The 19,029-nt window shown below is 36.0% G+C and overlaps 1 protein-coding gene across 1 annotated transcript in view; it reads right to left on the bottom strand.

Annotated features, from left to right (window-relative positions):
• The window catches only part of LOC148953537 (uncharacterized), a 33,265-nt gene that overhangs the window by 4,905 nt on the left and 9,331 nt on the right, over positions 1-19,029 (bottom strand). Inside the window, exon 3 of the mRNA XM_089087999.1 lies at positions 8,324-8,519. Coding sequence (XP_088944125.1) covers positions 8,324-8,519 — 196 coding nt within the window. The remainder of the gene's footprint in view (positions 1-8,323; positions 8,520-19,029) is intronic.

The raw sequence follows: 19,029 nt of genomic DNA, 5'->3' as shown, positions 1-19,029 counted from the left end.
AGCATCCCTTTCATAAGAACCATACACGCCCCGGGACAACACTTACGACGCCTAGCCCCTGGGCCCTGGGGGGGGTTGTGTTGACACCCCCCCCCCCATTATTTTTCAAAAAATGTCTATCTCAAATTTCTTATCGGATGGGTTTGAGGAAAAAAGGGCGGGAAGGAAGGGGCTAGGTGCCCTCCAATCTCTTTTGGCTCTTAAAAAGTGATCTAGAACTTTCAATTTCCAATCAAATGAGCCCTCTTTGAAGTTTAAACGAGCATCCCTTCCATAAGAACCATATATGCCCCCAGGCCATAACTAATAGCCCTTGCCCTGAAGACCTTGGGGGGGGGGGAGTGTCATGCTCAAATATATAACTTTCACAACTTTCAACTACGTTGAGCAAAATGGCTATCTCAAAATTTTGACTTGATGTGTTTGGGGAAATGGTGGGCGTGGAAGTGTTGTTAGTTGCCTTCCAATCACTTTTGATTAATAAAAAGGGCACTAACCAAATAGTATTTCCAATTGAATGAGCCCTTTTTGAAGTTTCTACGACAACACTTTCTATAAAAACCTTATAGGCCCCCAGGGCAAAACTTACAACCCTGGCCCTGGGGGCTGGGGGGGGGGGGGGGTTGTCATCATCAGAGACCTAATTTCCAGAATTTTCAACCACGTTGAACAAAATGGCTATCTCGAAATTTTGATTGGATGTGTTTTGGGAAAAGGTGGGCGTGAGAGGGGGTTAGTCGCCCTTCAATCACTTTTGACTATAAAAAGGGCAATAGCCCTTTGAATTTCCAATCAAATGAAACCTTTTTGAAGTTTCTACGACAAAGCGTTCTATAAGATGCTTATATGCCCCCAGGGCACAACTTAAAACCCTTACCCTGAGGGCTGTGGGGGAGTTTCCTCCAAAAAAACATAATTTCTATCGGGAAATCAACTATTTAGAACAAAGTGGCTATCTCCAAATTTCGATTGGATGTGTTTGGGGAAATGATGGGTGTGGAAGGGGTGTTCGTTGCTTTCCAATCACTTTTGACCCTTAAAAAGAGCACCAGAACTCTCGATTTCCAATCGAATGAGCCCGCTTTGAAGTTTTTAGGACGACCCCTTCCATATGAAGTGCCTTTGGGGAAAAAAATAAATAAATAATAAAACATTGGAGCCGTATGGCCTTTACTATAGGCAACGCTATAGTGTTGCCTCTTATATATCATAGGCAGCGCAATAGCGCTGCCTAAGCAAAGAACGATGTCGGCACAATGTATTATTTAATATTATTTTATTTATTTTTTGGTCTTAGACCAGGGCACTTCGTATCAAAGGAATTGTCGTAGAAACTTCGAAAAGGACTCATTCGATTGGAAATTGGAATGGTTAATGCCCTTTTTAATAGTCGAAAGTGATTGGAAGGCAACTAACACCCCTTCCACGCCAATCATTTACCCAAACACATCCAATCAAATTTTGAGATAGCCATTTTGTTCAGCATAGTTGAATTCCAGAGAGAAATTATGTTTTTGAGTAGGACACTCCCCCACAGCCCTCGGGGCAAGGGATGTAAGTTATGCCCTGGGGGCATTCACGATTTTTTACAGAAAGCGTTATCGTAGAAACTTCAAAAAAGGCTCATTCGATTGGAAATTCAAATGGCTAGTGCCCTTTTTAAAAGTCAAAAGTGATTGGAGGGCAACTAACTCCCCTCTCACACCACCTTTTACCCACATACATCCAATCAAAGTTTTCAGATAGCCGTTTTGTTCACGTAGTTGAAAGTTCTGGAAACAAGGCCTTTGAGTAAGACAACCCCCCCCCCCCCTCCCACAGCCCGCAGGGTAAGGGTTGTAAGTTATGCCCTGGGTCATATAAGGTTTTTTTTTAGAAAGCGTTGTCGTAGAAACTTCAAAAAGTACTCATTCGATTTGAAATTGAAATGGCTAGTGCCTTTTTTAAAAGTCAAAAATGATTGGAGGGCAACTAACACCCCTTCCACGCCCACCTTTCTCCCAAACACATCCAGTAAAAATGTTGACATAGCCCTACTGTTCAACGCAGTAGAAAGGTTAGAAAATTATATCTTTGAGCTGGACACTTCCCCCCTCCACTTTTCAGGGCAAGGGTTGTAAGTTATGTCCTGGGGGGAGTTAAGGTTTTTATAGAATGCGCTGTCGTAAAAGGGCTCATTCGATTGGAAATTCAAAGGGCTAGTGCCATTTTTAATGGTTGAAAGTAATTGGAAGGCAACTAGCCCCCCTCTCACACCCACCATTCCCATTTTTGGGGGAAACATTCTTGGGGGACTTCGTATCAAATTTTTTTTTTTTCAATACCAGGGCACTTTCTATCGAAGGAGTTGTCGTAGAAACTTCGAAAGGGCTCATTCGATTGGAATTGGAATGGCTAGTGCCCTTTTTAATAATCGAAAGTGATTGGAAGAAAACTAACATCCCTTCCACGCCCACCATTTCCCCAAACACATCCCATCAAAATTTTGAGATAGCCATTTTGTTCAGCGTAATTAATTACTAGATAGAAATTATGTTTTGAGGAGGACACTCCCACAAAAGCCCTCAGGGCAAGGGTTGTAAGTTATGCCCTGGGGGGATATAAGGTTTTTATATAACGCTTTGTCGTCGAAACTTCAAAAAGGGCTCATTCGATTGGAAATGCAAAAGGCTAGTGCCCTTTTTAATAGTCGAAAGTGATTGGAGGGCAACTAACTCCCCTCACACGCCCACCTTTTCCGCCAACACATCCAATCAAAATTTTGAGAGCCATTTTGTTAAACATAGTTGAAAGTTCTGGAAATTAGGTGTTTGAGAATCGCGCCCCCCCCCCGCAGCCCTCAGGGCAAGGGTTGTAGCTTATGCCCAGGGGGCATATAAGGTTTTTTTGTAGAAAGCGTTGCCGTAGTAACTTCAAAAAGGGTTCATTTGATTGGAAACTGAAATGGCTACAACCCTTTTTAACAGTCGAAAGTGATTGGAAGGCAACTAACACACCTTCCACGCCCACCATTTATCCAGACACATTCAATCAAAATTTTTAGATAGCCATTTTGTTCAAAATAGTTGAAAGGTCCGAAAAATATATTTTCGAGGATGAAACTCCCGCCAAAGCCCTCAGGGTATGGGTTGTAAGTTATCTCCTGGGGGCATATAAGGTTTTTATTGAAAGCTTTGTCGTAGAAACTTGAAAAAGGGTTCCTTTCACAAATACAAAGGGATAGTGCCCTTTTTAATAGTCGAAAGTGATTGGAGGGCAGCTAGCCCCCTCTCACGCCGACCTTTTCCCATAACATATCCAAGCAAAATTTTTAGATAGCCATTTTGTTCAACGTGGTTAGAAGTTTTAGAACTTAGGTCTTTGAGGATAATAACTTCCTCAGAGCCCTCAGGGTAAGGGTTGAAGTCACGCTCTGGTGGCATATAAGGTTTTTATAGATAGATATGTTGCAGAAACTTCAAAAAGGGGTCATTCGAATAGAAATTAGAAGGGCTTGTGCCCTTTTTAATAGTCGAAGGTGATTGGAAGATAACTAACACACCTCTCACACCCACCATTTCTCCAAACACATCCAATCAAAATTTTGAGGTAGCCATTCTTTTCGAAGTAGTTAAACAATCCGGAAATTATGTTTTGAGGATGATACACCCTCCACAGCCCTCAAGGCAAGAGTCGTAAGTTATACCCTGGGGCCATAAAAGGTTTTTTTATGGAAAGCGTTGTCGTAGAAACTTCAAAAAGGGCTCATTCTATTGGAAATTGAAAGTGCTAGTGCCCTTTTTAACAGTCGAAAGTGATTGGAGGGCAAGTAACCCCCCTCTCACGCCCACTATTTCCCCAAACACAGCCCATCCAAATTTTGAGATACTCATTTTATTCAACGTAGTTGAAAGGTCCAGAATTATGTCTTTGAGGATGACACTTCTCCCACAGTCCTCAGGGCAAGGGTTGTAAGTTTTGCCCGGGGGACATATAGGGTTTTTATAGAATGCGCTGTCGTAAAGACTTCAAAAAGGGCTCTTTCAGTTGGAAATTGAAAAGGATAGTGCCCTTTTTAATTGTCGAAAGTGATTAGAGGGCAACCAACTCCCCTCTGACGCCCACCATTTCCCAAAACACACCCAATAAAAATTTTGAGATAGCCATTTTGTTCAACGTAGTTGAAAGTTCAGGAAATTAGGTCTTTGAGGAAGACAGTCCCCTCAGAGCCCTCAGGGCAAGGGTTGTAAGTTATTTCCGGGGGGCATATAAGGTTTTTGTAGATAGCGTTGCCGTAGAAACTTCAAAAAGGGTCATTCGATTGGAAATTTGAAAGAACTAGTACCCTTTTTAATAGGCAGAAGTGATTGGAGAGCAACTAAACCGCCTCTCACGCCCGCCTTTTCCCCAAACACATCCAATCAAAATTTTGAGATGGCAATTTTGTTAAACGTAGTTGAAAGTTCTGGAAATTAGGTATTTGAGGATGACAATCCCCCCCCAGTCCTCAGGGCAAGGTTGTAAGTTATGCCCTGGGAACATATAAGGTTTTTAGAGAAAGCGTTGTCGTAGAAACTTCAAAAGAGCTCATTCGATTGGAAATTGAAAGGGTTAGTGTCTTTTTTAATAGTTGAAACTGATTGGAGAGCAACTAATGCCCCTCTCGCACCCACCATTTCCCCAAACACATCCAATCAAAATTTTGAGATAGCCATTTTGTTCAACGTCTAGGTCTTTTGTCTAGTCAAATAGTCATTAGGTCTTTGAGGATGACAACCCCCTCAGAGCCCTCAAGGCAAGAGTTGTAATTTATGCCCTGGGGGAATACAAGGTGTTTCTAGAAAGCGTTGACGTAGAAACTCAAAAAGTGCTCATTCGATTGGAAATTGAAAGGCCCAGTGCCCTTTTTAATAGTCAAAAGTGATTAGGAGGTTGACATTTTTATAGCAAAGAGTGATGTGGGTACATTTGTCCTTTTTTTTTTTTTTTCTTTTTTTTTAGACCAGGGCACTTCGTATCCAAGGAGTTGTCGTAGGAACTTCGAAAAGGGCTCTTTCAATTGAAAATAGAAAGGGCGAGTGCCCTTTTTAATAGTTGAAAGTCATTGGAGGGCAACTAATTCCCCTTCCACGCCCACCCTCCCATTCGCCCATTATGTTTAAAAACTAAATGTTGCTTTAAGATTAAATCAAAATGCACTGTGTTAATGCTAATTCCCAATAAGGCATCTCCACAGTATCCCATGAACGACTCAGGGTATTATGTTCAAATATTCGGGAAAACTTCTGCTCTTAAAATTTAACCAAATCAAAATAGCTTAAGTGTATCCAAGCTATCAAAGAAAGTAAACAGATTTTTTTGCGAACAGTATCAAGTTTTCTATTTCAGGTCAACCAGAGGAGGTATGAAACTAAATGAAACACTTTTATTTGTGTCCAGATAAACGAACAGAAATTAATTTTAAAAACTTTTCCACAAAATAAGTTTTTCAAAGAAAAGTAAAGAACCCCATTAAACCAAAAATGAGCAAAAGTAAAATCAAATAATCTACCAAGCGTGAAACTACCACATAACCAAACTACCACTACCACGTAATAGTTTCTGTTCGTTTTAAGTTTTAATGTTGCTCCTTACTTTCTGTTGAAAAAACTTTTATTATTTTTTATTTAATTTCTGATCATTTTTTAAATAATGCTGGAAAATTCGGCGCCTCCTTCATAAAAATGTCCCTGCCCCCAAGAAAACATCTTCCATGGAAAGATCCTCCCACGCAACCCTCTCCTCCGACCCCCCCCCCCCCACGGAAAAAAATCCCTCCTGGAAGCGTCTGTATGCTTCCCAATGACCATTACTGTATGTAAACAATGGTTAACGTTCATAACTTGCAGCCCTTCCCCAGGAAGTATGGGGGATTAAGTCATCCTCAAAGACATATATATATGAAATTTTCGACTATGCTGCAGAAAATGGCTATCTTAAAATTTTGATTGGGTGACTTCGGGAAAAAAATGAGCATGGGAGGGGGCCAGGTTGCCCTCCAATTTTTGTGGTCACTTAAAAAGAGCATTATAACTTTTAATTTCCGTTCGAACGAGCCCTCTCACGATTTTATAGGACTACTGGATCGATACGTTCACCCCTGGAAAAAAAAAAAAAAAAAAAAAGACGCAACCGTGATCTTTCTTCTGGCAAAAAAAAAAATACAAAATTCCACATTTTTGCAGATAGGAGCTTGAAAAATCTACAGTAGGGTTTTCTGTTACAATGAAGCTGATGCTGTGATTTTCATTATGATTTTATCACTTTTAGGGGATGTTTCCCCCCTTTTTTCCGAAATATGGCAAATTTTTTCAGGCTCGTAACTTTTGATGTGTAAAACTGAACTTGATGAAACTCATATATTTGAAGTCAGCATAAAAATCCGCTTCTTTTGATGTATCTACTGGTATAAAAATTCCGTTTTTAGAGTTTCGGTTACTTTGTAGCCGGGTCGCTCCTTACTTACAGTTCGTTACCACGAACTGTTTGATATGCTTTAGTAAGAACGCACTAGGAAATTACAGCTACTAGACCAAGATACACTAAAACGTTGCTATTTTGAATTAAAAGCATTAAATTTGAATAAATTAAATTTGAATAAAAGACTAAAGGCATGACATGTCGAGATCACAAGTACTACTAGCAGCATAGTGATAGAGGTTGAAAGTAATACACATTGATTTTGCTTGGAAATGTTAGATGGCGTTGATTCTTCTGCAGGATTTTTTTTTTCCTTTCTGAGACATTAGTTTTCCTCTTATGAGTTTCCAATTCTCTTTGATACACACCACTTATTTATGACTAGTCAAGCATAAAACGGAAGGATGAATCAGACAAATTTTCCAAAAATAATAAGCTTTAAGGTGATTAAGGATTCCCTCTGCTAGATCATAATCTGTTAAGAAAAAAGGCATATTCGGTTAAGAAAGTGTTACCAGAAGCTAATAAAAGTGGAAAATCAACTTTATCTCGAAAAAATCGCAGCATCAACGTCAAGCTAAGGAAAATTTTAACGATGTTTACGCTTTATATTTTACTATGTACCAATAACGTGCTCTGTTTATTCTGTACCGATAGCGCAGAGCGTACTTTGTACCCTGTACCGACAGCGAACTCCGTTTTACTCTTTACCAATAGTACCACTGCTGCTTGTGAGACTTTCATCAAGGAAATTTTACTTATTTAGTTTGGTCACACTCTATAAAGTAAATAGTTTGCATTATATCCTGCATACATGTAAAAGAACTTCAGACCCACTTCTATTTTGCTTGTTATATTCTTCAGAAAAGGTGACTATTGTAGATGAGCATCATTTTTATCATCCTTTTTATCACTGAAGTCCGAAAATACTGCATATTTTTACCTTTTCTTTAACGTCCCCTTCTCCGGGTATGCATTAAACCTCCAGGGTAATTTATCGTTGTCATGGTCAATCCTGGAATATCTACTTAGTTTTTGCTCTCAATAAACAAAACTGAAGTAAATTTGAAAGTGGCAAAAAATTACTCCAAGTCTCATCAACATATTATCAAATATACTTACTATATGTATTATATTAATCACTAAATGCATTATATTATCAAATCCACGTATTTTGGGCATGTTCCCTTTTGACAAAAAAATTAAATTGTATAAGCAAATGTAAATTTATTCCCCACCTGCATAATCAGGTCAGTGGTTTTAGGAGGCTCGTTTCATTTCAAGAGGCCAAAAAAGTATTCCGTCGATGCAAGTGAAGTTATCAATGAAAACATTTTTACAAGGATAAATTTTAACCTTAATATTCATTAAAATTTCAGGTTTATGAGAATAGACTAACGAAAGTATGAAAGAAGTGATACAATAGATTTTCGCTATCTTATCAATTTTACTTATCTTAGATTACAAACTAGTTATGTATTAGACATTGTTCAGACCAAACTAGATAAACGATTTAGCGGAAAACGTCATTGAGATAAAAATTACAGTTAGCGTCTTCAGACACCGATATTTCTTAAGTTTGTTTTAGTTTTTTTTTTTTTCAATTTTATCATTTGGATTCCGAAATATAGCGAACAATTTTTTTAAGTGGGGAAAATATATATTTTATCAACTATTGCTAGAGAATTAGAAAAGATAAGCTAATCCATCATTTTAAAAAAATGGCACAATCGTAACTGCCTTAGCTGCATCTTAGCGTGCAAAGTGGTTCTCCACCTCCCTGAAAAAGTTAAGAGTCCGAGTTTGTCACTTTTAAAACATGCGGCTGCTAAATCAGAGAATGCTGTCCCTTTTATTTCCCTTGAAGCACTACCAAAATGCTTACCATTCCTTTTTCCTTGAGTGCATTTGCAAGATTGCAATAGGCATCGGGGAAGTTCGGTTGAAGTTCAATAGCTCTCTTGTAAGTATCAATAGCCAGGTCGATGAGACCCTGTTCATAGTAGACGCAAGCAAGGTTGCCATGAACAACAGCGTGATTTGGGCTTAAATTCAATGCCCGAAGATATGCAGCAACAGCCCTAAAATGTCAATGAAAAACAATTATATCAATCGTATAGAAAAAAAGTCAATGGCAAGAGAAAATTGCACAATTTATCACAGGATGGTAAATGATCCTAGTTACAAATTATTTGACGAAAAAATTATTATTAGGTTAGATATTGTTAAATTATTATTGGATCAAAAGATCAGATCAAATTGATTTATATAACATAAAAAACTCAAACAAATTTACCGCAGCCATCTACAAAGACCCACAAGTTTGTTTACGATGGCTGCAAATCAATTATTATACAGCTTCACAGCTACTGCATAAAAAAAAATAATAAAAATAAAGAGAAGTAACACACAACTTTCTAATGTTTCTCAATTATCACCCAAAAGGTAACGCTTCAATCTACTCTTAAGCTGGCTTTCATTTTTAGCCTGTCTAAATCTATCTGAGAGGGAATTCCAGACCCCGATCCCGCAAAACAAGGCATGAACATAGCAGGCTGAGTACTCCGGAGCTCAGATCCAAGGTCATATGCATTTTCAGTCTCATAACAGTGGTAAGACGAATTAGCTCTGCAAATTTCCCAAAATACCTCCAGTGAACACTTATTCAAACATTGATGCATAAAAAATGCTAACTGGTAATCCCGTAATTAATAAATATTTAAAATTTTCAAACTTGTAAAGCAATTCAACGTGCTATTTTCAAACTGAATATAATTACCTAAAATACGAACTATTTTATTCTGCAAAATTTTGACCTTTCCAAAACTTGAAATAAAACTACTAGTTCATAGCATGCAATCATACGATATATTCAAATTCATTTAATTCAAAAACAAGACATAGCTCTCGTGGGCAAAGCCCAAATATGATGTCTCTTAGTCATAATTAGCAAAATAAAGTTGTCTGATAAAACTTCGTCAGGATAAATAAACTAAAGTATAAAAACACTTGAGATTGAGAATAAAATTGTTTGATAAAACTTCGTCAGGATAAAATAAACTAAACAATAAAAACACTAGAGATCATTATAATATTTCACAAAGCTTGGCACAAAGCTTTTACTGTAGCGCATGGTGTTACAGTGGACTGGGGTTAGTTTCGGAACCTTCTCAGCCACTTCCCTGGGGGGACGAGATCTTATAGGGACAAAAGGTGGGAGAAGGAATGATCGGTAGATGGGATGTTGAAGGAAGGAGGAGTCAAATCTTTAGCATAATTTTTCTCGGCAGAAAGAAAGGGATTCAAGTTTAAATTCTTAGAGGTAAAAGGAGTAAGGTAGAGGGGAACCGCCATAAATGATTTGCAGTGGTGTCTTCCGAAATTGTTCCATTTTATCAGTTTCATCCTGGGTTAGTGAAAAGTGTAAAACCAGACAAGAATATTCAACTAAGGGGCGGATGAAAGTGCAAAATATTGGTTTCAGCTTGTCCTTAGGTACTAAACATTTTTTCAGTGTTTTTAGAATTTGGATTGCGCTGTTAGCTTTTTTTACAATTGTCTTTGTATTCTACCGCCATGAGAGGTCAGAGGAAATCACCACACCTAGCAAAAAAAACAAGTATATCACCACACCAAGTATATAAGAGCTAACAAAAGATCCCACAAGATCACAATGCAATTTCCAGCTTAAATTAAAATCAAGACTAAAACCTAAGTATTTAACATCATTTACTTGCTTTAAAAATTTAACCATTAAAAATAATTTTATTATCTAAAACACATGGAACTTCTCTTCTACAAAATTTGTTCATTTTTAAAATATTCACTGCCAAATAACTAGAACTTGTAAAACTATTCAAATCAGTGAGGGCCTTATTTGTCTTCTCAATTAACTGGCTCAGACAAGAAGCTGTAATCATAAACACCGTATCATCAGCAAAAGACGTTATCCGTGCATGTGGTATATAAGAACGCATGGTATTAACGTAGATTAGACAAAGAAGTGGACCAAGCACTGAACCCTGAGGCACTCCAGAAATAACAATAAGTTTTTGAAATGGAATATTGAATACAGACTCGTATAATACGCTTGGGAAGATATGATTTAAACTATTTCAGAATAATACCTTGGATTCCTAAACGGCTTAGCCTACGCAATAAAATTTTATGAACCACCGTGTCAAAAGCCTTTCTAATGTCTATAAATGTTGAAATTACCAATACAATTTCTTCAAGAGCATTATTAATAAAATCTGTTAGGTCCTGGACTGCATTAAATTATTATTATTATTAGATTAATATTATCATATTACAATTATTGTTATTTTATTATATTATATGAAATATTAGTAGAGTAAACAGTTCGTGGTAACGAACTGGAAGTAAGGAGCGACCCGGCTCAATAGTAACCGAAACTCTAAAAACGGGATTTTGATACCAATAGATACATCGAAAGAATCAGATTTTAATGCTGATTTCAAATATGTAAGTCTCATCGAATTTAGTCCTATCCATCAACAGTTACGCGCCTGAGAATATTTGGCTGATTTTCGAAAAAAGGGGGATAGATCCCCCGAAAAAATATAGAACCTTAATGAAAATCACACCATCAGATTCAGCGTATCATTGAACCCTACTGTAGAGATTTCAAGCTCCTATATGTACAAATGTGTAATTTTGTATTTTTTGCCAGAAGAAGGATCAGGGTTGCGTTGTTTATTTGTTTTTTGTTTGTTTGTTTTTTCCCAAGGGTGATCGTATCGACCCAGTTGTCCTAGAATATCATGGAAGGGCTCATTGGAACGGAAATTAAAAGTTCTAGTGCCCTTTATAAGTGACCAAAAAAATGGAGGGCGCCTAGGCCGCCTCCCACGCTCATTTTTTTCCCAAAGTCACCCGATCAAAATTTTGAGATCGCCATTTTGTTCAGCATGGTCGAAAATATGATAACATTGTCTTTTAGTATGACTTAATCCCCCAAAGTCCCCGGGGGGAGGGCTGAAAGTTATGAACTTACCCAATTTTAACATATAGTATTGGTTATTGGGAAGTATACAGACATTTTCAGGGGATTTCTTCTGGTAGTGGGGGGGATGGGTTAGATTTTATTTGGGAGGTCTTTTCCATGAAGGGGGTTTTTATGGGGGAAGGGACATTGCTATGAAGGGGCGCCAGATTTCCCAGCATTATTTAAAAAAAAGATCAGAAATAAAAAAAAAAAGTTTTTCAAATGAAAGTAAGGAGCAACATCAAAAATTAAAACGAACAAAAAATATTACGTATATGATTGGGTTCGCCCCCTAGTCAATACCTCGCTCTTTAAGCTAAAGATTTTATAGCACTTTCATAAGAACTATTTATTCTAATTAACGGCCTTTGTGATTAAGGGGTAATTTTTACATAATTGTAGAAAACACTGAACTTTAGCACAAAGATCTAGTTATTGAACCTGGTGCGAACCTCCTAATATACATATTAAAAATAAACGGCATTATAAGATCATCACGCATGTTAGCTTGTAAGTTGCATTCGTTTCTTCCAAATAAAAACGTTCGTAAATAAAATTAAACAACGTTCGAGAAAGCCATTTAACCAAATAAAAGTAAAATTACTATACAAATTTGGTGTTGATTATTCATGTACGATGAACCAAAATCAAAACCTGCATTTATTTAAAAACGTTCAAAAATTAAATAAAAAAAATAAGTTTTTTAACTTAAAGTAAGGAGCGACGTTAAAACTTAAAACGAGCAGAAATTATTCCGTATATGAAAGGGGCTGTCCCCTCCTCAACGCCTCGCTCTTTACGCTAAAGTTGACTTTCCCACAACTCTTTTTTTAAACAATAAAAAACTTTAGCGTAAAGAGCGAGGCGTTGAGGAGGGGACAGCCCCTTTCACATACGGAATAATTTCTGCTCGTTTTAAGTTTTAACGTCGCTCCTTACTTTCAGTTAAAAAAAAATAAATTATTTAATTTATCACAGGATTGTAAATGATCTTAGTCACACATTATGAGACTCATTACCTAATTGCATTGTCGAATCCAGCGTGTAGTTCAACTAGAACCACTTATTTTAGCTGCTTTTCAAACAAAACCGTATTTAAGAGCGAAGTACAAACAGGCCTAAGGGCTAAAGTCAACTGTTTTGCGTTTTTGACCCATGGCCCCCTTCCAAAATCACCAATGTAATAAAAAAAACCCTAATTCAATAAAATAGTAAACGTTAGGATCTGAGAGACATTCTTAAAATGTCTCATTCCTTAGACGGATTTATTTTTAGACGGATTAACATTGGAAGATATTGGAACCATATAAGAAATAGCCTGTGGAAATGTCTGTATTTCTGTCTTCAACCTTTTTTTTAGCACCCAAGACAATTATTCTTAGATTTGGGCGAAAGTCCAACGTCCAATGGAACAACATGAAAATTGCTTCTAATCACTCACGACTGATCACCCATGCTACTGGCGTATGTTCTGATGCACTAGAGGAACGACACAGAAAAGCTTTTAGCCTACACATTATAAATGTTTCAACAGGAAATATATATATATAAGGATCAAGGTACACTCATTTCCGATTAACTTCCATTTTATATCCTTACAGGGCTAGAATTACCAAACCATACTACTTACGACCGCTATATGTTTTTTGGGTACGCTGAAATTTTGGACTTGATTATTACTGCACGCAGATGAAGATTTAGGATCCATCACCAAAAGAGCTATATAACACATAAATATATATATATATATATATATATATATATATATATATATATATATATATATATATATATATATATATATATATATATATACATATATATATGTATATATATATATATATACATATATATATTATATATATATATATATATATATATATATATATATATATACATATATATATATATATATATATATATATATATATATATATATATATATATATATATATATATATATATATATATATATATATATATATATATATATATATATATATATATATATATATATATATATATATATATATATATATATATATATATATATATTAGGCTATATTATTACATAAAATGTGAGGAACTAGGATTTTCGGGCTAAAGAAAACAGAGAATGCATCCCGCCGGTGCCACTCAGATCCCTAAAATTGAGGCCGTTTACACTAATTCTACCAAAGATAATTTTGTACATCTGATTTAACTGGCTAATTTATTCCAGTAATAAGAGGCCAATTCAATAGGCCAGAGTTTATTCCAGTACTTATCTTTAGCATGATTGGTCTTACAAACGGATAGGCCTACATTTCTTTTTTTTATCAGTTCTCATACTATTTGACGAAATATTTTTGGGAATTAGATTATCGCTTATTTTCTCCTCTCTTTTCTAAGTAAGTCAAACTATCTCCCCAGAAAGCTCTTTCGACGAAAATAAAATAATACCACTAAAAAGCAGCCAAAAGTTGACAAAATGTAAACTTTTGTGAGACTTATGCAAAACAATGTTATCTTAACAACATTTCTGACAAAAGAAACATAGTCAGAAAAAAAGCTATAGCGTTGCCTATAGCAAAGGCCATAAGGTTTTAGTATATTTTTCCAGAGGCACTTCAATATTGAAGGGGTGGTCGTATAAATTTCAGAGGGGGCTCATTCGATTGGAAATCGGAAGTTCAAGCGCCCTTTAAGAAATTAAAAAATGGTCGGAGGGCACCTGAACCCCCGTCCCAACGCCTTCTTTCCCCAAATGCATCCGATCAAAATTTTGAGATAGCCATTTTCTTAAAAAATAGTCCAAATATCGGACAACAAACGCTCCAGGGTCGACACAGCCCCCCCCCCCAGAATCCGGAGGCAGGTATTGTAAGTTATGCCACGAGAGCATATAAGGTTTGTATGGAAGGGATGGCCGTATAACTTTGGAGGAGGCTGATTTGATCGTAAATTGAAAGTTCTATTCCCCTTTTTAAGAGCCAAAAGTGGCCAGACTGGAAGTACCCCCCCCCCCGCACGCCCTTTTCCACCAATTCCCCCGAGGACATATTAAATTTTTATGGAAGGGGTGGTGGCATAAACATTAGAGAAGACTCATTTGATTGGAAAGTAACTTCTAGTTCCCTTTTAAAGAGTCAAAACCTATCGGAGGACAACTAGCCCCCCCCCACACACACACATCCTCTTTTTACCAAATACACCCGATCAAAATTCCAAGACAGTCATTTTGTTCAAAATAGTCCAAGGATCATATAACAATGCCCCCGGGGTTGATACAACCCCCCAGAGCTCGGGAGCAAGGCCTGTGATTTATGCCCCGAGGGCATTTAAGGTTCCCTTTTTAAGAGTCAAAAGTGATGAGAAGGCAAACCCCCTCCCCCCTCCATACCCTCTTTTCCTCAATTGCATCCGATCGAAATTTTTGAGATAGCCATATAAACTTTTACGAAACTTATACTAAAGAATGATATTTTAGCAATATTTCCGACTAAAGAAACAACGTCCATAAGAGATTCGTAGCAACTTTCATTGCTAGAATATGGTACAGAGTAAGACCACAATCGAAAAAAAGCCACCCAATGGCCCATGCCCAAACATAATCTTTTTGAAAATAATAGCTTTATAGTATAACAGCTAGCCGATTAGGAAAGCTAGTTTGAAAACAATTACAAAGCTATGACATAAAAATTACAGGCAACAATGAACGACTTCTAAGCAACCATTTCAAATTTGAAGTCGAATTCCAGGTCCGAAACTGAGCGCCGAAGAATTCCCGTTAAAAATGTAATTAAACAATAGTGCAAAAATTGCCTGGCTCCATCAAATAGCCTGGAAGCAGGCATCAACACTTTTCGTTTACAAGAACGTTCAAGACATTAACCGTCTTTCATGTTAGTTGGCGATTCTGAAAGCAAACTAGAGAACGCTTTAACTATAGGCCTACGATATATATATATATATATATATATATATATATATATATATATATATATATATATATATATATATATATATATATATATATATATATATATATATATATATATCTGCTCTTTCCTTTTTAAAGAAATGATTGTTAGTTGAAATCTAGTCAAGAAGTAAAATTGGAACTAAAAAGGATTTGGGTCAGTACAAAGACAAGCTGAAAAGTTGTTATCATGATGCGGATATTTCTAAACAAAAGTTCGCCCGGTTCCATCAAATAGTGTGAAACAATAGTGAAACATGAGTTAATATTTCTCATATTACAAGAAAGTTCTTATCATTGAAGAAAGTTTAAGGCTACTTCATCAATTCTGAAAGCAAACTTGAGAAAACTTAAACTAAGACCGCTACTCGCTTTTCTTGCCAAATGTAGTTGAGAGGAAAACTTGGTTCTAATAAAAAAATTATGACAAGTTAGAAAGCTTTTACCAAGATGGAAATAAAAAAAAAACAGATATTCCCCTACTTCCACCACCTGACCTGGTGGTGAAAAAGTAGTGGTGGTGGAAAAGTAGTTTAAGGTTAGTTCTTCGATTCTAAAAGTAAACTTGGGAAAACTTCAACTGTGGCCACTTTTCCAATTGCAATTTTAGTTGAGAAGAAAAGTTGGTTTTAATTAAATTATTTCGATAGGGAAAAAAAGATCAAAGGCTTAAAATGATGGAGTGAAAATAAAACTCAGTTTTTTCTTTATTCTTCTTTTAAGAAAGCAAACAAAACGATGAGCAGATACCTAGGATTGAGGCTCCAGGGAGACAATAAACTTTCCATATTTGATACTTGTATGATATAGTCCCGACCACTCAAGTTGTTCATCCATTGATGCATTGTAGAACTGGTTCATTTTGTTAGTTTCTTTCAACTTAGCGTGAGACAGGACAGAGAGAAGTGACAGAATAGATGGGAAATATGTAATTTGGGATATATATTTGCACATTAGGGGGAGGGATAAAGTATTTGGACACTTTGAAGTCAGAAAACAATTTTTACTTTATAATATCAGAATAATTGAACCTAACACATTTTGCATGCCACCCGCTGTACTTTACTCCCCCCCCCCCTAATGTGCAAGTATATAGCCCAAATTTGCTTCCAAAGTATTATATTTTCATCATGCTTATGTATTTTTTATTAGGATTGAGCGTCAGAGAAACAGGTTCTACTTAGATGAAGAATATTAGGTCGGGACTATATCATACAAGTCCCCTTTTTTTCAGATATGAGCAGATAATTTTGATTATAGAATTTTTCCGAAGTGTTAGCAAACATCGACAACAATGGACAGGAAGTAAATAGAAATTTCAAATTTGAAAACAAGTTAAATACCTGAATGTGTGACCCGGGGCCCTCCCCTGAAAAGGTAGAGAAATAAAACTTGCCCAACTCCACCATTTAGTTTAAAGATGAATCTTAAATCTTTTAAATACAAGATGATTAAGTAATAAAAATAAGGTTAGATCCTGTTTCCGTTTGGTATTTATAGATAAAACAGAAAGTAAACCAACCAAAGATAAGAACTGTTATATAATAATCAAGAATGCAGGAAAAGTAGGCTGAAAGTAGGCAGATTATTTAAATTCAATGATATTAATTCCAGGAACTCACAGCGATCTTGAATTTTTGCAATCTTTGATTATATCTCTTTACTTTCAAAAAAGCCACAATAGTGGCTTAATAAAGCGTAATACGTTCTTACCATTTTCTACGTTTGGTTGCTAATGTTATTTTAAAATGCGGTAAGTGCCAGTTAAGTATGATGTAATTTTTAGTTGAAAATAAAACCCATCTTATCTCATCTCATCACCTCTTTTTTCCTTAGAAAAACTTCTTTCTTGAAAAACGTTTTTATTTCATTAATTTCTGTTCTTTTTTAATTCACTTATTCTTATAATTGGTTAATTGTATTAATCTTTATAAAGTATTTTTTGGTTTTTTGCCTAAGAATTGAAATATTCCATTAAAATTTAAATTTCAGACAAAGTTTAAATATTCAGTCAAAATTTTTGACCGCCGTAGTTTTGTGCAATAATCAGGTTAAATTTTAAAAAGAGTTATGTTTTATCGTCTACAAATAATGAAAAAGTCGAACGTCAAGAATGCAACATAGTCTGTTTCCTTTTTTGTATTAACGTATCTTCACTTGACTGTGTACACGTCCTGAAATTTTCACGCAGATCAACAAAATTTTTCGCGCTACAAATCAATAAAAACAAATTTTTTTTTCCAAAATTTGTTACTCTCATAAAGATACCCTAGATCCAGTCTACTTACAATGAAAGTCTCAATAACAATTTCGCATTACGAACCAATACAACCGATTTTTTTTTCAAAATGTATTCTCATCTTAGGTTGTTTTGCCCTGTATATAGGCTCGGTAAGCTGCAAGCCGATTGGAGAGAAAACAAACATGGGCCTATTTCAAGTGTCACGAATCAATACAACAAAAGGTTTTTATAGTTTTTGTTTCATTGAGGCCCCCCTGTCCCTGTCTACATGTCCTATAAGAAAAACCAATAAACAGAAAGCAAAATTTATTGCCCAGTTACAAAAATTCGATAAATTCAAAATTCTTTGTCTGCATTGACGTCTACCTCGCCCTATCCACGTGACCTGTAACTTTCAAGCATACCAGAGATGAAACAATTTGCATGTTTTCCTGCGTCACGAATTGATACAGCCAAAATCTACTACAAATTTGCCTCTTCATTTATCTTGTCTACTTTCTTTAAATCAAATCCTGTCCCAAGCACTTTTTTTTTTTTTTTTTTTTTTTTAGTTAACTTAGGACAGAATCACAAAGGATTTCATAATAAGTTCAGTTTTTCATCGTCTAAACCACTGCGACCTGAACTTATTTTATTTTGCCACCATGGATAATTTTATAAATTCTATTTAAGCATAGCTAAATCTATAACATATTCCACGAACAAGGGACATTTGACCATAAACAATACAACTAGTGAAATTTTACCGATACAGTGAACCATTATGTGGTACACCAGGGAAGGGACACAGAAAACTATTGTGCATACTCTCTGCTGAAGAGAATCAATACAGCCTCCTTTTTCATAATTGCCCATCTCCAGTAAGGTTATCTTGGCTATGTCTACATGTAACTTTAAAGCCAAATCGGAAAATATATCTACATGGTTTTCCAAATCTGACTTCCGAAATGCTCCAAAATACTGGACTACTACCACCCCTTCCTTCAATACAAGGTGTGTGATTCCCCCCGCCTTGGCAACGATCCCTGAAAATGTCAAGCCAATCGCAGAAAATGTGTGGCCATTTTATGGACTACAATTTTCAGAAGACCCCAAACTAAAATTAATCTTTTACATCAAGATCCATTTGGAGAGGAACTTACGAATTAAGTTTTAGATGTTTCAGGAAAAACAACTTTCTTGATTAAGGGACCCTTTTTGTGGAATCAAATAACAATTATTTTTGCATATTGGGGTCCCCTTGACCTAAGGACAAACATATTAGTTTCAAGCTAATCGAACAATCGTTTTTTGGGGTCAGTCTTTCAGGGATCTTAGCCCATAACCTAGTCATTTTTGTGCATAAAGGTTCCCTTGGCTCAGGATTTGGTCTTGGCTTTG

Source organism: Artemia sp. Qi Xiang Cuo, chromosome 4 (genome assembly GCF_049724085.1).
Source record: "Artemia sp. Qi Xiang Cuo chromosome 4, ASM4972408v1, whole genome shotgun sequence".
Taxonomy (NCBI): Eukaryota; Metazoa; Arthropoda; class Branchiopoda; order Anostraca; family Artemiidae; genus Artemia; species Artemia sp. Qi Xiang Cuo.
This window is presented reverse-complemented; position numbering and strand designations above follow the sequence as displayed.